The 22,410-nt window shown below is 46.0% G+C and overlaps 1 protein-coding gene across 9 annotated transcripts in view; it reads right to left on the bottom strand.

Annotated features, from left to right (window-relative positions):
* Sema6d (semaphorin 6D) overlaps nucleotides 1-22,410 on the bottom strand; it is a 385,396-nt gene continuing 362,986 nt past the window's right edge. For 4 of the 9 annotated variants that reach the window (XM_033765209.1, XM_033765211.1, XM_010632486.3 and 1 more), the window contains 18 exons: nucleotides 13,336-13,498; nucleotides 12,829-12,940; nucleotides 12,221-12,281; nucleotides 12,016-12,078; nucleotides 11,807-11,908; nucleotides 11,483-11,573; nucleotides 10,908-11,027; nucleotides 10,149-10,237; nucleotides 9,195-9,412; nucleotides 8,952-9,083; nucleotides 8,395-8,550; nucleotides 8,137-8,310; nucleotides 7,228-7,368; nucleotides 6,865-6,942; nucleotides 6,382-6,443; nucleotides 5,967-6,023; nucleotides 4,402-4,569; nucleotides 1-2,708 (listed from right to left, as the gene is read on the bottom strand). In XM_033765209.1, coding sequence (XP_033621100.1) covers nucleotides 1,420-2,708; nucleotides 4,402-4,569; nucleotides 5,967-6,023; nucleotides 6,382-6,443; nucleotides 6,865-6,942; nucleotides 7,228-7,368; nucleotides 8,137-8,310; nucleotides 8,395-8,550; nucleotides 8,952-9,083; nucleotides 9,195-9,412; nucleotides 10,149-10,237; nucleotides 10,908-11,027; nucleotides 11,483-11,573; nucleotides 11,807-11,908; nucleotides 12,016-12,078; nucleotides 12,221-12,281; nucleotides 12,829-12,940; nucleotides 13,336-13,444 — 3,222 coding nt within the window. In that variant the 5' untranslated portion in view covers nucleotides 13,445-13,498 and the 3' untranslated portion in view covers nucleotides 1-1,419. Of the gene's footprint in view, nucleotides 2,709-4,401; nucleotides 4,570-5,966; nucleotides 6,024-6,381; nucleotides 6,444-6,864; nucleotides 6,943-7,227; nucleotides 7,369-8,132; nucleotides 8,311-8,394; nucleotides 8,551-8,951; nucleotides 9,084-9,194; nucleotides 9,413-10,148; nucleotides 10,238-10,907; nucleotides 11,028-11,482; nucleotides 11,574-11,806; nucleotides 11,909-12,015; nucleotides 12,079-12,220; nucleotides 12,282-12,828; nucleotides 12,941-13,335; nucleotides 13,499-16,775; nucleotides 16,978-22,410 lie in introns of those variants that run through there. The other 5 variants (XM_033765210.1, XM_010632490.3, XM_010632488.3 and 2 more) reach the window with 5 other exon arrangements.

Genomic DNA, 22,410 nt, shown 5'->3' with positions numbered 1-22,410 from the left:
AAAAGTCTTTAGGTGCTGGTTGAAAAACATTTACAAGTGGCACTCAGTAAATGATGTGCTATATTGAAAACACTTGACATATTTTAGTACTTCTATCGTTCTCATGAATAAGGCACAAAATGCACAGATTCAGGTAAACTCACATGTGATATTTACAGTACGTCATAACCTGCATGACTCAGGAGACAATCCTCACATAACACAACAGAGACAGCATGATTGTAACTACTCATTATGTCTTCACAGACCATTCCTGTGACGCCAATTATGACTCCTCTCTTAGGTCTTTTCTTTTGTACTGTTCTTGTTTTTGGAATTTCTTTTACCTTGGGGGAAGGAGGAATCAGGGGTGAAACATCTTTACTCTATGGGGAACAAAAGAAAACCCAAACCCAAACTCAACCCTTATTAGTGTGTCTGAGGTTAAATAGTGACCCAGGCTTCGGTTCACAGTGGGCAGGTAAATTTTACTACTCAATACTGGTGGCTAAACCAAGGGCACCTCTTGGTATCTCTAGCTCCGCAAGCCTGCGGGCCTGGAACAGAAGTTTTAAGGGTTAGCAGCACAAAATTATGGGAACTCTTACATTCTGGCACTGGGTACCACAGAAATGAAGCTCATATTTGACTGTTGCAGGAGGAGTCTGGGATGTGGCCCCTTTCAGAGCTGGACCCAATGGGCTGGCATGGGAAGAAATGAGTGTCTCTTATTCAGTCAATGTAAACGGTTCCATAGCACAGAAAGTTGCAATGGGAATCTACACGAATCCTAGTGGATACGGAACTCAGAATCTCTCTTTCTATCTCTCTCACACACACACACACACACACACACACACACACACATATACACACTCACAGCTGCAATACGGTTTGTTGGTGGCATGAGAAAAATGCTCATGCTACAGTTGGAAAAAAATGCTACAGTTTGGGTAGAAGATTGAATTTTCAGCAAACTGCATGGTAATCTATGAGTTTGTTTCTTTGAGACATTACCATCTTTTTTATTTTTTTGACATTTGTGCAAGAGGCAAGGTGAATGCATACATAGTTAAAATGTTCACATTGAATGGGAAGACCACACGTAATGGTAGTCTGAATTGAACCCATTTTCAAGTATTTGTTCACAGATTCTTCTGAGTACTGAATCCGCTCTTCCTACTGGTAAAGTAGCCCTTCGGAGCTACACACCACATTAGCTTCAAACAAAAGAAATGGAATGACCAGCACCTTCCTTTGTTTTCAGGCAGGAACACAGAAGCCTGGCCACGGAGCTACATGGGGCTAGTTCTGATGCTGCCAAAGGGAGAGAGTCTCTTTGGCCCGTTGTTTCTCTTAAAATACAAGCAGATGTCTCGTCTTAAGGTACCTCTCCAGGCACGAACAGAAAAAAGCCACACAGAACGGCACGCTGGAGGCCTAGTAGGTGTATTTGTTCAGGGGTCTCACAGACGTTGTCTGAGGAACAAAGGAAGGCTTTGGTGGCACGTCAGGTTTTAAGGACGGTGTCCTCTTTAGTCCCGTCCTGGGGAGGGTGCCATTACTGGTGTAGCTGCTCTGTCTGGAGAGGGAAGGCTGGAGATGGACACTCACAGGCGTCCCCTGAATATAGTCCACTTTCGCCCCGGTGGGGGTGGGCACGTATCCCCCACGGTTCATACTGGGCTGTCTCGACAACAAAACACCATTCTGTGAGTTTAAGTTTTTAGGCATGGCGGAGATAGAGTGCCTCTGCGAGGGAGTTTTGTGATAACCCCTTTGTCTTTCCAGAGAGGTCATGGGGACCCCGGGAGTGGTGGGGACATCCACTCGCTTGGTCGGACTGTTTCTGGGGAGCGTTGAAGGTGGGGAGTAGAGCGATGCCTCCCGGTTGGGCACCTTGGGGGGCACCTCAGACATGGGCCCCGCGGGATCCAGCATCAGGCTCTGGTGGGCCATCTGGATGTCACCCATGATGGCTTTGGGGTTACTGGTGGGGTTGTTGAGATGCTTCAGGAGATCGTTGAGGGTATTTCGGGAGTCCACAGAGCGCCGCTGATCCCTTTTGCTGGAGGACTTTGTGAGGGGGTGGTCCACGTGCTGCAGCTTCTTCTCTGCTTTGTGAGCATTGGAGTTTGAGAAAGACGTGTTGTAGTCGTGGGTGGCGTTCGGCAGGACAATGGCACTGGGGATGTGCCCGTGGCTCAGCGGGGAGTGGGGCGGAGGGCTGGAAGGGAAGAACTGGGGGGCATCCTTCCTGGAAGCCGCGTGGCCATGGGCCTTGTCCGAGTGGCTCTTCATGGCCTGCAGGGGCTTCTGGTGCAGCACCGGGGTGGACTCCGGCGTGGGGAGGGCGGCCAGCTCCGGAGGCTGGACGCGGTGGTCCAGCACCATGGACTTCGGGTCTCCGCTTGGCGGCAGCTCTTTCCGGCTGGTCAGCAGGTTGCTGTAGAGCTTCGGAGAATCGATATTCTGTTGGTATTCCTTCACCGGGCTGTCAAAAAGGCCGTTCAGTTTGGCGAAACTTCCACTGGAGTCTGTGCACGACTGGGCCGACTCGGCGTCCTTGTGGATCTTTCTGTTCTTGCGCACGAACATGTCGCGATAGCAGTAGACTGCCACGCCAGCGATGAAGGCGCCCAGGACGAAGGCGGCGAAGACACAGGTGATGAGCACGTTCATGTGGACCATCTGGGTGGACTCCCCAGACTGCACCTCCCACCGCACACCTGCAGCAGACACAGCGAGAGTCTCAGCGAAGCGCTTTTCAAAACAGTACCACACAGCACAGGGATTCTACTGAGCCCACGCTTAGCACGGAGGGTCCAGCGGATGCCAACAGCCCGGTCTTTCCTCTTTAACCCCGAGAGACACACACAACCCCTGCAAATGCCAGGATCGCTCTAGCCTCCCACTGGTCTGTGACTTTTCTGTCCTTTTCCCCCCAGTCTATCTTAAATAGATGTTAGAAACTTCAAGAGTTGCTACCTAAAAGACAGAGGGAGGAGGTGAACATTTTCTAAATAGCCAAATTTAATCCCACGAAATGTTTAATCTCGTGATTTTCTCCTAATTCACACATCAGAATTAAAAGGCAGCTGCTGAGGGATTAGGGAAACATAGGAATTAGCATAAATATATAGTATGCTTAAATAATTATGCTAATACAGTTATACTAACCCAACTAGAATACAAACACGTGATTTGGTCACAAACTAAAATAATCTCTTAGTCATTGTTAGCTACAGATATAGATTTTCATATCTGTTTTGAGTTTCTTTTTTTATTCCATCTTGGGGAGAAGCACTCTTGAATTACCTGATATACAAAAATCATCTACACAGGATAAGAAATTAAGCTATGTATTAGATAAGTGATACCATTATATTATCTGGAAACATTGAAAAATATTTAAATTAGACCTAGAAGGAGAAGAGTGAATTAGTTTGTAAATACTGGAATTTTTAATGCAACCACAGACATCTAACAGTCAATCAAAGCAATGTTAGCTTAAGAGGTATCTAAGTCTGTTACACGCTAAACACACAGCTATCCCAGAATAAGTTGGTCAGAGGGGTTCTGAAAATTCTGTTGCTTGGGGTTAGTACTAAGGCCTTTGAATATTAGTTGTTTACAATCCATGTCCGAGGTTATGGAATTTAGTGGCATTGTGAAAAACCAAGAAAAGAAAAGAAAAGTAGAAAGAAATGGCATTGCTAAAGAAAATAAAGCAGAAAGAAGAATGATTATAAAATTGTTTACAATGAAAACATATAAACCAAAATCAACCGATGTAAATCATAAATGACAAAGAAGTGCCATAAAACTGGTGGGAAACCTGATTCCACAGATCAGTAGCACCAAGGAATAGAAATTTTTTGGGAGCAAGATATTCATCGGTGAACTCAACAGGCAGCTGTTCTACAAGGGAGTCTCTTGTGGGCTGAAAGTGAGTCAGGGACAAGCTCCGTTGCACTGTTTTGCTTGTGGCGTTTAAGCGACTTGTCACCACACACAGCCTTTCATGCTGCCTTCTGAACTGCAGCTAAGCAAGAGGCTGGGAGGGAAAGGCTCGTAGATGAAGCATCTGCTCCTAAGACATTCGCCATTCATGAGCTTTACTTTCTGATGTTAGGAGGGTGTCCCTTGAAGTGCCCTGATACTCCGCAGTCTCTCAGCTCCTTCAGACGGAAACCAACACAGACCACACTGCCTGAGTGGCTGCTTCCCCGTGTGTCTATGAGAGCCTTCGGCCCCTTGCATCTCTGTGGGAATATGCACTTGGGGAGAACCGCAGCAAAGCCAGGTTGCCGTGGCTGGTCAGGTGGAGGTGAAGGCGGCCTTGGAGGACCACGCACATGCAGCCTCGGAATCAGGTTTCCACACAGTTACGGATGAGTTCCCTCGCTGGTGAGGCCTTACCCTTTGGGACACCCGATAAGGGATCAGTAAAATCAGAAGTGTTTGGGTCATCTTGAACTACAAATTTCCGGGAGCTCGTCAGTTTAGGTCTCCAGGTATCAATCACTTTAGGTGTAATTTCTGGGATACTTGCCACTGTGGTAACAGAAGACGAAGATACCTCCATGTCTGTGGTGGCAAACAGATGTTTATTAACATGGGAAGACCTCTCACTGGTCTAGCATTTTTCAGTAAGGTTTAAGTCAATGCTATGAGGTTTGTTCTAGGATTCTGTAAAAACACACCCGAGGGGCCTACATCAAATCCTTTTCTTGCAAGAGAAGAATACAAACTACAAAAGAACAGTAAAGATGTATTAAGCAGATTTCAAAACGAAAGACATTTAGACATTCCTACGCATGCCCCTCTGGGTATTAACACTGCTTGTGGAGGAGGTAAAACAAATTCCAGTGTACATTCCTTGCTGTCCGCCCATCCTCTGGTGACAGACTGCCTCTTCATTTCTGTTCATTTTGTGCATATTCGAAAAAGCGTTTTCCCAGATGGTGGGACACTTTACTTTCTTCACTGGGGAAGCCAGTGTGATTTCATCGAAAGCATCTGGGTCAGTCCCAGTAAGTGCTTGATTTGGGACGCGATAAACCAGCCCTGCCTAAGGTGTTGGTCTGCTTCACCATGGACCTCCTGCCTACCTGTGGATTTTGCAGGGCCGACGGGAGAACTTCAAGTGTGTTCTCCAAAACGCCCGGGGTGTTGCTGCTGAGCAGCAACGTGTGTAAAAGCAGTGCCATTTACAAACTGAACAGGGATGCAAGCTCCCCCAGCCCTTTCTCCTCACAAGGACAGGACCTGCTGTCAGCCCTAGGCGCAAGCAGGCTGAGTCACTTAAGCTTTCAGCTCGGCTCGCCAAGCAGCTTCTTTCCAAAGGTGAGCATGTTGTGTTAGGCTGCGACTTCCGTTTGGACCAGGGCACAGTCCCGGACAGAGGGCCCCAAACAGACAGAGACAGGGACAGAAGGAGCTCACTGAACATCTCAGCACATCCAGACCCAGCTTGCTTCTTTGCCCGGCCTCTCTGCTACATCATCACTGACACCACGACATTCCAAGATTATCGCACAACATTCCAGAAGAGAACTTTAACACTCACAAATACACACTGTGGGGAAATGTGTATTTGGTTCCTCAGTCTCAGGAAAGGTGAGCAGAGAGGGAGAACAATATGGAATTCCGCCATCCTTTCGGATAGACGGCCGGGGGGTCATTCACGATGCAAGGGGGTGAGAGAGGAAAGCTCGGTGGTGTGCGTGCAGCGGAGGGGGTTTATGTGGGCCCGGCTGGCTTTCCTCACAGGCGGTGCCTGCTCCATGATGAGCCCTTCGCATGCTACACGGGGTGAAGAGCTGAGTGAGAAAAAGTCTCCCGGTGCCGTGAAAGGGATCATGAGACAAAGCGGAAAAATGAAGGTTTGCCAAACTGCGCAAAAGGAGGGGGAGAAGGGGCTGAAAATGCTGAACTGAAGGAAAGAAAAGGTTGTTAATTCAAAAAAATTAAAAAAAACTAACCAGATGTTGGACCGCCAAATATTTTGTAATCTGGTGTAGTTGAAGTAGGCAAAATTTCTAAAAGAATTAAAGGAACAAGTAATCAGTGAAAAGTAACCAAAAGAAAGCAAAAAATTTATGAATTCCAATTAACTAAAAAAGCCAAAAGAAAAGACTACAAACTAAAAGATTTACCTACTGGTTAGACTACCTTTCTCTAGATTTTCTACCAAATGGTCAACAGTGAAGGAAAAGAAAAAATAAAGATTCTTTGCTACTGCACCCCCATGACCAAACGGCTCAACTTTTGCGAAGTTTAAGTTAAATGCTAGGTGGTATGTGTCCCGAGTCCTTAAAAAGGCTGCTCGTAAAATAATGTTCACGTGCAGATGTGGTCAAAAAGGAGCAGTGGGTGGGCTGGAAGGGTCCGTCTTACCGTGGCAGTCCCCTAGGTGGGCCGTGTGGCCGTATTCTGTGTCCTGCTCGTACCCTCCGGCGCTGTGGTTATGGAAAGCAAAGAAGTCTTCGGTTAGCAGCCTTCATAGGACCAGAGCGACAACAGAGCAGAACCAAAACACAGGTGGGTTAGTGAGGTTGGGCACAGAGAATGTCACCGAAGGACATTTCAACGTGGCTTGCTAACCGGCCTGTCTCCGTTCCAGATCTAACTAGGATGTGAAGAGACCCGCAGAGAAGAGAACTGGTTTTCCTCTGTGGCCACTTTCCTTGAGTATTATTAGCTCTACACTCTCCCTTCTCATAGTTCAGGTTTTCTTTGTATTTCTATTCCTATTTCTTCTCCCATACCAAAAATAAACAAACAAATGAATAAATAAATAAATAGGAACTTTTCTATGATGTCCAGCTTTGGAGACCCTGGAGAAGACTATTTCCCGCCGTCATGACAGTGCACACTTACAGCATTCCTGGGGTCACTCTCCCGCAGGTGCCCTGGCTTAACCAGCCGCAGTACGGGTCCCTCGATGCGATACAGGACCTGTAAGAAGTCAAACAGGATGTGACCGTGGATCATCTCATCACCACAGTTCCCCATCCCACAAAGACCTCACGTAAGTAAACCCATGCCTGGAATCCAGCCCTCTGAGAGGCCGAGGCAGGGGCACTGCGTGTTCGAGCCTAACCCGAGCAACCTAGTGAGGCTGTGTCTTGAAATAAGACATAAAAGAAGGGCTGGGGACATAAAGAAGGGCTCACTGCAAATGCCACGGCTCACTCCCATGACTACAAGGGGGAAAAAGAACCACCAAAGGTGTGTGCTTACTTTTTACACGATCCATACCGCTCACAGCGGCTGAGGGGTATGCGGATGACACAGCTAGAGAAAGCCACGTACAGCGCGTGATGGCCCTTGTCCAGCTGCAATGAGAGGACCTTTCTGTCTTCCTCATTCTCAGCGCTGCATCTATTGTAGAGGAAAGATTTCGAAGTCACACGTTTAGCCAATCAAAAGCAACCCAACCCGCACAGGCCGATATTGTGTAGTTTGGCAACCCCCGAAAACGGGGGGAGTCTTCAGAAATAGGCAGCACAAAGTTTGGGAAATAGTAACTCTGTGACTCATTGTTGCAGCGATGCACCGGCACGTAGAATCCCCAGTTGGACAAAGGGTTTTCTGAAGACTGCTCTGTTCCTAAGGTGACATGAATTGTATTTATGAAGGATGTAAGGGATAAAAAGAAGGATGTTTTAACGCATGAAAATCCTTCCTGCAGAAAGTTTCTGAACCTCTCCTTGGTCTCCTTTGCTTCACTCTCATCACTTATTTGTTTTAATTGTCTCAGATGTCTCACTTTATCTCCCCGGTTGGCAGAAAACGCTAGACCATGAATAGGCTTTGTGAATGTGTGTTCTTCGACTGTCTCCCATGCACAGCATCCTGAAAATATACCTGCAAGGTGAGGGATGCGGGCTAAACTGTTCTCATTTTCCACAGGTGAAAAGCAAGGGCTGATGTTATTTTTCAAACTTATTGACTATTCACCCTTCCCACCCTAATTGGCTCAGGGAAAAAAACAACAAAAACCTCAGGATTTACTATAGCGAGGGAGAAAACAAAATAAAACAAACACTAATATGCCAAACCACAGCCAATTTAGAGGGAAGGAGGGAAATGATTAGATGAAATGCACGCCGGAAATGTGTGAGCAGCGTTCTGGTAAAATACACCTACTTGGCGTGGTTGTAGGCTTCGATCTCTTCCAGTAACACGCTGTCATTCAGAGAGAAAGCCGTGGTCTTTGCCAGCACTTTGAGCACCACGCCGGCCTCAGAGCCAACAAAGATGACTGTGTAGTTCTGGTGCGGCCCTGCCGAGTGGTCCACTGCGATGGCCGTCAGTCGGTACCTGTGGGAGGAGGTGGCCATCACACCGAGGCCCAGAGCCCCAGGATGCGGGCTGGGGCAACCTCTGCTCCCCACCGGGGCTCACCGGACTCGCGTCTTGGTGAACCAGGGCTCGTCAGCAATGAGGGGGACGGCAGCGTCCATCAGCGGGTGGGATTTGATGAAGGCCAAGGTCTCATCGGGGAATTCGATGGAGGTTTTGTACGCCTCGGCGAGGCCATGTTTTGCACAGCAGCCGGGCCTGGAAGGAAAACAGTGTTCTCTGACTGCTCTCCTCTCCCAAAGTGGGTCTAGGGAGCAAGTGCACCTTCGGAAAGAAGAGGATAAGAGAGCGGGGACAGCATGCAGGACAATGCTTCTGTCCTGCCTGCAGAGAGCAGTCCACGTTTCCAGGTGCGGGCTGGGGACGGCTCACAGTGAGCCATGGACATGTCTGAACTGCCACACAGGGGCTTGTCCTGGGGAGGGACAGATGGGACAGACGGACGGACGGATGGGTGAATAGATGGATGGATGCATGGATGGATGGATGGATGGATGGATGGATGGGTGGATGGTTGACCAGATGGATGGATGGGTGAACGCTTCCAAAGACCACAGAATTTTATTCAAAGCAAAATCCTCCTCAATTTTTTCCTTTACCTTGGCTTTGGTACTTTGTCTTCAGGGACTGCTGTCCAAACAGAATCTGGGGTTTTCTGTTCTTTAAATCGTCCTCTGAATACTTTTTCGATGTCATCCATGCTAAATGCACAGACCGCAGAACCAGGAATGCTGCAAAAGAAGACAGCCCATCAGGAAGCGTTTGGGGACAATGGGCCTGGGCTTGGTTCTGATGAGCAAACTCAGAGCAGCTTTTGAAGTCCCAGGGGCACCTGTTCTCACCTGTTGAGCTGTGTGGTAAACACCCCGACCACAGTGGGAACACCATTGATTTGTATGATGTCTGTGATAGACTGCAGAACATCAAAGTAGAAGAAGGAATCTCCAGGGACAGAGCAGTTAAGCCGAGCCTTCAGAAACGAGGTCCAGTGTTTGTCCAGGACCCGCTGGGAGCCACCCATGTCATTTTTACATATGCGAGCCACTCGAGAATAGACAGCCTGCCCAGGGACAAAAGCGAAGTAAGAGGGTTGTGAGCACGAAAGGGGAATGCAAACAAAAGTAGCTATTTAACAAGGGGACCAAAAATGCTAACAGTATGTGGTACAGAAAGTCTAGCAGCATTCTCCTCAGGGGTCTATAGAGTAAGAATGTAAACTACATTTACCTGCGAGACAAAAGGACAATTTCCTACTCTGCCAGACATGTTCCCCAAGACACGAACTATCTGTCTGCAGTGCTGAATGAAAACCCTCCCCACACTCCATCTCTGGCTTTGCTTCTCAGATTGCTAATGAAATGTGCCATCTATACACTGGGCATAAAGCAGCTGCAAAGCTTTAAGATCACACAGGCTTTTCCCAAAATACAGTAAGTGGGGCAGGAACCCCTCCGTTCCCTCTGCCTTCTGACACTGCAAAAGACCAGGCCATCAGTGGTTTTCTACAGAGGAAAAGGTGCTTCTGTGGCTTGAGGGTACCTGTAGCATACTTCTATGGTGACAGGAAAAAAAAAAAATTGAGACAGCTGCTTAAGGCCCAAGGCTGCTGTTCCTATTCCGGTCACTGTTCAGGGGTTTTCCGGGAATTATTCCCAGGTAAGCACCCCACCACCTGGCCTTCCATGCACTGAGCTGAGTGCTGGAAAGTGAGCCAGAAGAGCCTCCGTCACGCAGACAAAGCGGTGTCAATTCCTCACAGTAGAAGCCTGCAATACAGATCAAGGGCAGATACTTGCCTTGCCTAAATTATTGTGTTCTACGGCAATTTCCCGAAAGAAGAAATAGACGTAGTTTCCGTACTCTATGCCATGAAGGAAGTGTGGCTCTGAAAGAAAAAAAAAATTGGAAACAAACTAGTTCCCAAAGGATAACACAATGAGCATAAGACCCAGACCGCAAGGTGTGATGGGCAGGTGTGACACAGTCGCACTCCAGGCAGAGACTGAGGAGGCCCCCGAATGGGTGTATTTAAACTTCAGGGAGCCTGGCGTCTTTCAAGTCAGCTAATGGACTGTAAAAAGGCCTAGAGGGAACCGAACTACAGCGAAGGTCTTTGTTTCAACAGATTTATTCATTAACCTATTTAACTAGAGAAGAAAAACTCTTACACCGAGAATTAAATAATCCCAATTTCTAGAATCTAAAGGAAAAATAAATGACCGTGGGCTGATATGGACTGATCAGTTCTCGCGGCTGGCTCTCCGAGGCAGGCAGATGGAAGGAGACAAGTTGTTGTGTGTGCGTTTAGAGTTAGACAGATTGGTGGACAAAGGCAAGATCCGTCTCTAAGTCTGTGGCGGGGGCGGCGTGCGTGTTCCAGATCATCCTGGGTAGCTGTCTGGATGAACCTACTCTCCTGAGATCCCACCTCATCTCTTTCCCCACCAGTGGCTCCTTTCACAACCACAGCGATGTGTGAGGAACGCTACAGTCATGCCATTAGCGTCCTTTTGGCCTGACTCTCTTCCCAGGGACCCCAAGCTCTGCGAAGGTACCTTTTATCCATTTGGAATCATATCTGATTGTACGAAGGGCGGATCCATCCCCCATGCTCCGATAAATAACGTGATCGCTGGACAAGAAGTCAGCCACCGTGGCAGAGTACAGCTTCCCATCTGAAACCCAAGTTGTAATTTGGTAAAATCACCATAATTATCCCGGAGGGTGTTAGCCTGTGTGGAGCATCACAGCCTTTGTGTCGTGTCCCCCGCGCCCGTGTTACTGTCACCAGCACGGATAACCCCACACCTGACGCTCACACTGCACCTCTAGCAGGCCCGCCCACGGTGTTCCGATTTTACAGATGAGAGATCTAAACGTCCAAAGTTAACCAACTTACTCGGGGTCACTAGTTTTTGTGAAGAGCCACATGTCCTAATGCTAATACGCACCGAAGCCACCTTGCTTCTTCTAACTTTGTCTTTTTGAAATATTTGTTCATAGATTTTAGTCTTTGAAATGTCTGCATCAAGATGTCTATCCAACTCGAGATTTTTTTCCCTTCCTTTAAATTCTTTCTGTACCTTCAATGTCATTAATCATTTACATTCATTATGCTAAAGGTTCTTACCAGCAAAAAGGGCAACATTGGTTTGTCTGGGATCAAATGGGCATCTTGCCAGGCCATTAATTTCTTCCCCATCATACTCTAAGGTATTCAGCTACAAAAGAAAAATAAATAGCTTGTGTCACATCTGCTCAATGTACCTGTTGGAAGGCAATACTGCTTTATTCGTATTGAAATTCTATTTGAAGAATTCTATTTATATTCTTTTACAGCATTAGAGATAAAACAAATTACTGAGTCATAGCACAAAGGATTCAACTCTAACAGTGCACCGGGGGAGGGAGTAAAGGTCGGCCAAAAAAACCATAGCGTATAAAACATACTTACCCTATAGTACCTGCACATAGGATTGAATGCATTTGTACCACAAACAAAAACCACCTCATCGTTTCTTGGAACAAATACTTTGATGAAATTGTGGCATTCATCCTAAAGAAAGTAACCATCACGTTAATGTTAGACGTCCCATATGCTGACATCGTGGGGTCAAGCCCAGAAGAGACCAAATCTAGGAGGCACTGGTCCCCCCAACTTACTTTATGTTTGCCTTTCATAGCACAGTTTTCTCGATCCTGCTGTTTGGATCGCCATGTCAGCTTCTGTGTTCAGCAAGCAAAGTCAAAGTTGAGATTTTAAAGTGGGAACAGGGCGTGGGGGGAGGGGGTTGGGCGTTATGCAAACTGCGAGGGAACATAAAATTGTTCGTTTTATGCAAATGAACCCGGGGGCCACAATGCTCACCTTGGTTGGTATGACTTCTGTTTTGGGGATTTCATTTAAGTTTACTGAGTAAACTTGATCCCTGTTGGAAACAAGGCAGGAAGTCAGATCATGCGAATGCATAAAGATGGTAAGCTGTTTCTTATTTTATTTTTACAGATCTGCCTTTATTGTGTCTTGGAGATCATCTGGATTTTCTCTGTCTCAAACAAAGAGTTCCTTTTCATTAGCGGGATAGTTTTATAAATCATTGCGGCCAGGAGCAAAGAAAGCTTTTCTCTCCAGGCAAGGGTCAAGCTGCTACTCAGTATTAGCATAGGCATATTTCTAATATTTGCTTGAATAATTCAAAGTTAAAAAAAGAATAAAGAAAGATTTTTCCCCTGCTGCTTTAGGAGAAAAGAATGGTGTTTGATTTCTTGATGGCAGTAATGAAACAGCACTGCTGAAGGCTCTAACTCTGTATTTTGTGCCTGCTACACAACACTGACTCTTCCTGGTGAATATTTTTGGCTACTTGCAATTCTTGATCACAATCACATATTAGTTTTTCATGAACTAGACACATTAATGCAAGCACCCCAAGAGAAAAGAATTTTAATCTAATAAACCAACGAGAGGAAAATTACCTGCCAGCAATATAAAGTGTGTCTCGAATTTTCAACATCAGCTGAAAGTCCAGCCGGTGCTGCGATTCATTGCCTGAAGGGCGTCCTCTAAAAACCGGATATTGCCTTGAATCTGCAAGTAAAAATGGGCTAAACCATCAGTCAGGATTATGGAACTAAAGAATCAATATACAGCATTGATTAGCTGTATATACTAGTTGTAGAAGGGTTTTAACTAAATACCTCTCTTAAGGTCTTGAATATAAATGCATAAAAGATGGTGAATGTCAGCAAATGGTCTTTTTCTTTTCACTGAACTCATCTAACCTGTCTGTACGGGTTGTCACAGAAAAGCACCCAACAAAATAGTTCTGTTTGCTCCAAACATTTGGGAAAAATTACCAATAAACTAATAGGCAAAACATTTTAAAGGCATAAAAATCTCTCTCTCTGAAAAGGAACAGGCTTGGACAATGAAAAATAAAAGAGCTTCCTTCTTAGGAAAAGAGACTGCTTCAGAGGACTTACAGTGGTAGTCAACAGTGTTAAGGGGCTCATCATCTTCCGGAAAGCTGACTGCCCTAGCCTGGGAAATCCTCAGGAGTAGCATGTAGACACAAAGCAGGAAGAGCCTCATGGCGGGCCAGGACGACGTCAGAGCAGCCGAGCCTTAGAAATCCCACTTAGCTCTCTGAAACACAGAAGCGGATTGAAATGAGCTCTAAGCTGTGGTGAGATGTTGTCCCACCCATAACCAGCTCTCTTTGCATCCCTGGCTCTTTCCAAAGCTTCCCTCCTACCAGGAATGCTGGTGGTGGTACACCAGGTATCTTCAAAGACACAGGGAAAAGATGGCAGCGGGCCTGGCATGGCCAAAGCAGCTGGTGAGCATACTGACTTCGTGGGTAAATTGGCCAGGTTTTTGCAGGTAACTATGCGTGTCATCACAAGAAAATCACCCAGGACCACAACAGAAAGGCTGGCTATTGAATTAAAGGAGATGGGCAAAGTTGGGATACGAATTTTCATTAAACTCCGATCTACATCCCTTTCCCCAGTCCTGGACTACATCGAACACAGACTGCCTCTGCCCCCCAACCAAATGTCCAAGCTGTCTGTAAACTACCCGGAGTACTGAGGCCCCTGTCAGCACTCACAGGCTCTTGGCTTAAGGTTTTGCTGAGTTCCCAGCATAACCAATCCTTGACTCTAAATTCTCAAGAAGAGTAGTTCCAGACCATCATGGAAATAAGGACACAGTGACCTTGAGTCAGGGTGAAAGGGAAGGGAAAGAAACGCAATGATTTCATGAAGACCAATCAAGCAAGGCAGGGAGAGCAGTGGCACAGCTGACACCTAGCCGCTGGGGACATCTACATTTTTACATAAAACCGTCTGGACTTGAGCCAATACCCTAAGCACGCCTGGCCTCTTAGCTTTATTGAACTTTAGTGCTGCAGGGAGCCTTAGGGACCATCTAGTCCAACCCTGTCAATTTTTCAGATGAGAAAACTAAGAGCTAGAAAAATGAAGGGGATTTGATGAATTTCTTGGAGCTTGCGGGGGTAAGATCAGAATCCATACTCAATCAGCTAAGTCCCCACTGTCCGGGTTGTTTCTACAAATTAGATGCGGAAAATAAATGACTGGGTTTGTCCTTCAAATATGCAATGTAATGGGAAGACTGGGGGAGGGGCTGGATTTATTCATCATCTTTCTGGAAGTCTTGTTTCACAGATAAGAAATTCAACATTACATAGGTACAGTTTATTGTACACCGATTCTTCACTAAAGCTAAAGAGCATTAAATTGTGTAATAACCACAATAAAAAAGTTAAAAGAACTTTAAACAGCATTAACTTATTAAAAAAGAAAATGAGGGCCCTGCTGGATCAACAAGATGGGCATTTCTGGGAAACCGTATGGCTTCACTTACAATACCATCCTTTCCTCAACCACAGTTGCCAATTCTAGCTGCCGCACCACACAGTAAAACATTGAGCTCACTGTCAGACCCATACACCTATGACCTTTTAAGCAAATCATGAAGACCCACAAAGAACCACTTCAGATTCTGAGGGATCTGACCTCTCAACCAAGTACCTACTGTGCTTTTGTCTCCTTAAAATCAAGCACATAGGTGTCTGCCTACCTGTGCAAGCAGGATTTCTCTGAAACAGAAGCCGAGTACACGTGAGCTTTAGTGTCTTAGTTTTGCAAGGAGATGATAATACCACAATACAAATTTTTCTTAATGGAAGATTGATCCTGCAGCCAGTTAATAAATTAAAATGACTGTAGTATGGTGGAATGGAACCCACGACAGGACCGTTTTGTACTCAAGTTTCAAGCTCTATGGACCTGAGTCATCTGGTGTGGATAGAACTCCACTACCTACTAGCTCGTTGACCTGGGAAAGTTTCTTCAGTCTTGCTGGTCAGTAGTTTCCTCATCTATAAAATGGGGATGCCAGCACCTCTTCTCCTCAAGAAGAAAAGGAAATATAAGCTTGGTGCCTTGAGGACTCTGAACAAAGACAGTATCTAGGCATGACCAAGTTGACTTGAAAAGTTTGAGCAATTCTACAAGTGAGAAAGAACCAAGAGACGGAGGGGAGAGAAAGTGTCGCGAGCCGGCGACGCAGAGCACTGTCCAGCAGTGTCTCAAACCTGAAAGAGCAGCGGGGTGGAGATGGGGCAGAGAGAAAGGAAGGACGCCAAGACAAGAGTCTGATCAAGGCGGCGTTTATTGCCGGCAAGCACCGGCCTTTTAAAGCAAAAAACCACAAACTATTATGGGATGGTTTTACCATAGTAACTGAAAGGTCACACAGGAAAAGAGCAAACAGGTTCACCAAAACAACCCACTGTGGGTAGCAGTAACCCGGACAACCACACATCTAAAGGTCAGAGACAAGAAACTGTAACTTTCAGGAATTCCACAAAGGAAACACTCTACCTGCTAAACTGGAGAAACTTAACACATATAGAGTTACTAAAGTTAACAATACTTACAACCAATACTCATGATCCCCACAAGAAAGGAGAGCTAAAAAGAATGAAATTGTGTTACGTGTATGCACCAGTTCCCCGGGATGAGTGTAGTCGTTGTGTACTGCAAACATGTACCAATAAAAGTAAAAATTTAAAAAGTCTGAACAAAGTCTGGGGAAAGATGTTCTAAAATATGAGGGCTATTTGATTTATTTATTTCCTCACAAAATAAAGTTATTTAAAAATATTAATGGATTACATTTAGAATACCCTTTGCAACTTGTGCCTATTTATCAAACCTGGAAAATGAAGTTAAAATAATTACTAAAATGTGTACGGCCATCCCGACCCCAACAGCCATGGTTTCGGCCACGCGCAAACGTTCTCAGGGGTTGTGGGAAGGTGCCTTTTTCTGCCGGCCTTTTTCTGCAGGCCACTTCCTCTAAAGCAGCGTCTCCTCGCCTTACTTTTTCCAGTGTTGCCATTTTCAAAGCGCATAGAAAGGTGCAGCAGTGTCCAAGGACAATACGGGCGCTACCCTGCCCTAAGAACTAGGTTCTGCCCTGGATGGAAGGGCCCTGGATGGGTCTTGCTGGACATCAGGAGAAAGAGAGGAAATCCTTATTCCCTGAGAAATGTGGAAATAGCTGCACAAACAGGAAAGCCCAGTTCTTCGGACCTTGATCCTCCCTGACAGGTAACTGACTGGCTCCCACCGGGGAGACAGCTTCTCCTTAGCCTGGGGAGCAGGGCAGGGAGGGGCTGCCGGGCAAGCCTGCATCTCAGCAGCAACTGGACTCAGCCTAGAGCTCCCAGCAACCGCCTGAGCTACCATTTCCGATAACTCGTGCATCTGACACTGCAGAAAGTACTTTTCTCCACGCCCCGCCCCGCCAGCCTGATCCTCCAAAAATAAAGCCCCGCCACTAACTGCTTCCTGCCCCTACATAAAGCATTATTACAAAAAATACTTACTGATTTGCCACAGAAGTTATAAATGGAAGCATTTTATGCTACACGTACATCAAAGTGAGGTTGAGCAGGGGCAGGAAGAATCTGCAAATCCTTGAGAGGAATGTTTTCAGCAGGGGAATTATTCGCATGCAAAGTTCTCAGACTACAACGGTCCCACTTTAAGGAAGATCCTCAAGATGCCAGAGACCAGGAGATTACTTCCCTGGAAGGCAGGCAAAGTATTAGAAGTGCACGTGGTCCTCGGAGTTCAAACTTCTCGCACCATCTGTTTCCAGGCTCTGAACCTTGCTGAAGTTGACTTTATCTCTTTAAGATTCAGTTTCCCCAAGTGCAAAAGGGAAGCAGCTGTCCTTACTAACTCATCAGCTTAGTATTAAATGAGATAAACTACATAAACCATCTAGCACAGAATTGCATTCATAGTAAATCTCTGATAAACTGTAGTAAATATCACTGTGACTATTACTGTTACGTCTTCCTGGCATTGGGCAAGGAGGAACTTTTAAGAAGCGATTTTCACTCTTTCATCTTGTACAGCTATTTGCAAAGCCATTATCACAACGGCAAGGGTTTCCAAGAAGACCGGTACAGCTTCACAAATGAGGATGCCTCCGAAAAGCAACAGGGAACCTCCCTTCCAGCATTCAGACTCACAGTCAGAGCACCCCCGCCCTAAGCTTAGTCCTTTCAGTTAGAGCAGGGGTTCCTCAGTAAGTGTATTTTTTCCCTTTTTCTGTATTTCATTCTTCCACACATCCCTGATGTTAAATTTTAAACAGAACGAGGGAGTTCTTGAAAGGAGTTCAAAGGCTTGAGGGCCAGAATCCTTGGGAGACAGGAGAGGCAAGAGGGTGAGCTCCACACTCAGGCCTTGATTTCACCTTATAGAACTGCTACTACTTCAAGTCTATACACAAGAGTGCAGCCATGAAGAAAAGCCGTATCTGAGATAGCAGTCTCAAGCTTAGGACCCACCAACGAGTACTACTAGTAAATATGCAAAGACTTAGTTGGACCTCTGACGGCCCAAATAAACTACGAGAGAAGAAAAACATGAGGTGACCCAAAATTCCAGCCTGATCTCTTACAGCTAAGGCCCGCATGGGTGGGGGTCACCTTCAACTACTCCAGTTTTTTATCAAAACAGGTAAGGTGAACTATGTCTAGAGAAAGATAGTATCATCCACGTAACAATTTTTAAAAATGCAATGTGCAACATTCAACCAGGAAATACTAAACATTCCAGGGCTAAGAAAAAGCAAAGCAAACAATACAACGAAGTAAGGATTAACCAAGATAGTAGAGTATCAGACTTATTTTTTTTAATCTTATTTTATCTAAAAAAAGATGATAAGATGGAGCATTTTACTAGCACACTGGAATCCGTCAAAAAGAATGAAATGGCAATCCTACAACTAGAAATACAAAAACTGAAACTGCCGGCTAGATGTATTTAGCAACATGTTGGCCTTCACTGAAAGGACTAATATACTGGAAAACAGGTAAACTGAAGTTCGTAGACAGAAATATAGACAGCCAAAAGATGGGAAAAAACAAATCAAAAATTCTCTCTATCTATCTGGATAGACACAGTAGGATCTTGGTGTGTGAACTTAATTCCATCCATGGCTCTGTTCACAGAATTCGTTCCACGATCCTTGTTGCAACTGAATTTCAAGTATTTACTATGCAACCAGGATCGTGGAATGAATTCTGCGAGTATAATCATGGAAACAATGGAGTTCGTGAACTAAAGCACCACTGTAGATAGATAGATACATAGATGGAACCTGTGAAAAGACCTAACCTATTACAACCTGTAGTAGTAAAGATAAAAACATAGGTAGAAGCAACACAGGACGTGGTAATGGCTGTATCCTTTTTCAAAACTGACCAAAGAACACAGCTACTTATTCATGAAACTCTTAAGGACTTCGAAATACTACCAAAAAAAAAAAAAATGATACCTGGACATCATAATTAACATGCTGAAACAAAGAGAAGCTTAAAAGACATTAAACTCTAAAAGAGGAAGAATACTCCTGGCAGACTTATTAATGCAAACAATGTAAGAGTAGACCATAGAATAAGGTTTGAGATGTGCTGAGAAAAAAATAAGTGTCCTTCCTAGAATTCTGTAACTAGTGAGAATAATTTTTAAAAAGAAAAAGAAAAAAGTTTAGACAAATAAAAACAATTTATTGTTAGCAGACTGAAGCCAAAAAAGGGGTTCTTTAGGCAGGGCAATTTACATGAGAATTTAAGGCAATTTCTTTTTGTGGGTATAGCATAGTTGCCAAATTTGACACTGATAATGCTCAGATAAATAAGTTATTACATAGTCCCTGGCTCTTAGAAACTATGTATTAGATAAAAGGGAATGAGAACGCAGAACTGGAGTAGGCTGACTTCTACACTAGCTCAAAGAACCCAGGGAAAGCTGGCTGAGCACAAAGGTCCAGTTCTCCAAGAGGACCCTGTACAAACTCTCACGTTCCACCCACCTCAAGATCTGAATGTAGACTTGGTTCTTTCTAGTTTCCCGATGACTTCTCCAGAGCTCGGGTCTCCATGATCTTACAAAACAGTCTTTGCTAACTTGAGTTTCTCCTTCTCCTGTCTTTTATTTGATAGCTTCCTGGCCACTTTCTCTAGCTCACTCAAAACTCAAAGATTCCAGCACCACAACCCATGGTTAACTCTGGTACTTCACTTCATAGACCACAGTAAAATCCTCCCTTAATAGCAGAGTCGCTCCTAGGGAAATGGATGCACCTTAAATCCATAATGTCAAGTGAAGTAAATCAGACATACAAACTTCAGTATCACATGGTTTCTCCTACATGAGAAACCTAAAGTACAAATAAATTAACACATTCACCATGGGGCTGTAATTCGTGTGTCTTGAATCACAGGTGGTACATGCATGACTGGCCCATCGAAGTCCCACTGCGTGGTACAAGCTATCCAGTGGGATGGTCATGCGTGTACCTTTGGTGGTTCAAGCAGCCAGGAATGTATTAAAGAGCAAACTAAAAGACACAAAGAGGAAACAGGGAAGGAGATTAAGAGATATTGGGAAGGGGGAGGGAGGGAAGGAGGGGAGGGAACATCAAAGGAATTGAGATGTGTAGTGTTCATGCCTCAACACTCCACAAGGAAGGCGTGCACTCTGTACTGCAGACACGGACTGATAAACACATTCACTCAAGAATCATACTACAGGCAAGCGTAGATCCTAATCTGCCATCCCACTCATCTGACCACATTCACCACGACTGTGAGCTCTTCTCCTGGGATCATCAGCCCTCTAGCTCTCCTTCTTCTTTTTCTAAACTCTTCTTTCTCCTCCAGTGTTGACACTCCTCATCATCCATCTTAGATATAACAGTCAATGGTCAAGCACTTCCGAAATATGTCTGCCTGTGCCCCAGACCCCAGCAGCCTCTGCCTACCGGTCAGACTTCCTTGCAGAGGCCTCGTCTTGGGGGACCCCACCATGTCTCCTCTGCACCTGCCCAGAACACAGAGCTCTAGTGAAGACGACCACTCTTAAAGGCTGCCTTAGCTACTGTCTTAGCCCCTGCCCAGTCCCTCGGGTCAAGTGCCTACCGAAGTTGTCAATGCTGAGACACTGCAAATGTCCGCGTCAAGCATCCTGAATACAACCATCCTTCAGAATCTCCCAGGGCAAGACTAGCATTTTGGATCCCTAATTGGGATTTACGTATTAAACCAACAATGAGATCCCAGGATGATGGGACCCCTGGGTCCTATTCCCAGACAGTACCACATACTCATCAAGAATGCTCTGGACCAAAGGGAGAAGTGGAGTGGATCTAGAGCCAAAGCCTGGAGGTGCATCCACTCCGGAGTCCGTGAAATTCCAGGGCATTGTCCACACTGTAGCTGCTGAGAGCCCCAGAGTTGCAGGAAGTAGAGATCTACTGCCCAACAGCTCTACTGGACCCATGGAAAAGGAGCAGTGGGTTCAGGGAGATTGAAAGAGAGCCAAGAGAAGCAAGTTGATGGCAATTCCGTGGAGCCCACAAGATACAGAAGGTTATGACTGAAGGCCAATTACCAAAGAAAGGTCTAGGCTTACAGAGAATTTGCTAGTCCAGATTCCAAGCTGTGCTCTGTGTAAGACTTTGGATTTTAATCTTTGGTCAGTATCAGCATTTAATCAGAATAGTATGACAAACAGGCTGACCTTTGGAATATCAGACGGTAGTAGATATTCATCCTTAAAGAAAGCTGGCCAGTCCTCTTCCTGCCTGCCTTCTTCCTTATTTCCTATCTTCCTTCCTCCCTCACTTCTTATCCTCCTCCTGCCTTCCTTACCTCTCTCCCTCCTCCTCTTCCTGTGCTGGGAATGAACCCAGGGCCTCATGAAGGTTGGGCAAGCAGCTGCCCTGAACTCTATCTCCAGCCCCAGGGCCTTGCTTCACCCTTCACCTTCCATTCATGGTGAGAAGCTGGGCTATGAACCATCCCAAGGTGCACACAGATTCCAGAAGAGGCTGAAGAAGAGCTAGGACAGGGTCCTCTGGGCCCTCCTGAACAGTGCAAGGCGGCTGCTGTGTCCGGCTCACCAAGCGACCCTGACCGATGGGGTCCTATGGACTGCAGGACTCCGCTGCTTGCCCAAGGCCATCCCCACCCTCTCCTTTCCTGCACACAGGTTTGGGCACCAGGTGCCAGACATGAGCAAACACATCCTCCTCCCTTTCCCAACCCAGGAAGCAGTGGCTGCAGGGCCCCAACTCTGAGACCTTCTTCCTTTTGGAAACTTGGGTGCCCAGACAAGAGGAAGAGGCCACCAGCCCTGCAATGTGAATGACACTCAATAACTAATCACCTAAAACTTTGCCCCATGGCACGGGGGGGAAATGATGACTCCACAGCTGTATGAGTCACCTCCGGCTCAGCGGCAGCCCTGTGGGGACATCACAACATGGTAGGCTCAGCACTCTCAGGGCAGGGGCTCAGGGGAGACTGGGGAGTCAGCACCCCGAGGGCCAGGGCAGGGACTCTTCTCCCACTGACACCAGGCGATGTGGGGTCCCAGGCGTGGCCACAGCCAGGCGAGGGATGTGACCCAGCTCCTTAATGTACTTCATAAATAAATATGGAAGGGAATGCTTTAAGAGTGCAGGAACACTTTTCTCCTTAAGGAGTCTAAGGTCTCTTGAGGTCTGAAGTAGAGGTGAGGCGTTCTCACCAACTGGGATTGGCAAGGACCATCCTGGCAAAACCCCACCGCTCCGTGGAGTGTTCTTCCCCTCAGCATACAACCACCTCGAGCAGCCCTTCCCTTACTTAACCTGTGGCCAGATTTATCAGGCCTCCGGAATCTGGGAATCACCTTTGATCGCCCTGTCTCCAGCATCCTCTCTTTGGTGTGGGTCAGATCTTTCTTATTCCCACCGATTCTACTCTTTCTTGTTCTGGAATCTGCTTTTAACAGGTTTCTGCCCTCCTAGACTTTTAGTTCATTTTCCACAAAGACAACAGAATCTTTCCACAACACAAAGAGGACCACAATGCTTTGCTGTCCGCAGGTGCTTGACTGGTTCCCAAAGGCCTCTATGTAAAGTCTAAATTCATTTCCGAGTTCTACAATCTGATTCTG

Source organism: Fukomys damarensis, unplaced genomic scaffold (assembly GCF_012274545.1).
Source record: "Fukomys damarensis isolate Sample0158 unplaced genomic scaffold, DMR_v1.0_HiC HiC_scaffold_17, whole genome shotgun sequence".
In the NCBI taxonomy this organism is placed as follows: Eukaryota; Metazoa; Chordata; class Mammalia; order Rodentia; family Bathyergidae; genus Fukomys; species Fukomys damarensis.
Note: the sequence above shows the minus strand (reverse complement) of the source record. Positions and strands in the feature narration are given on the sequence as shown.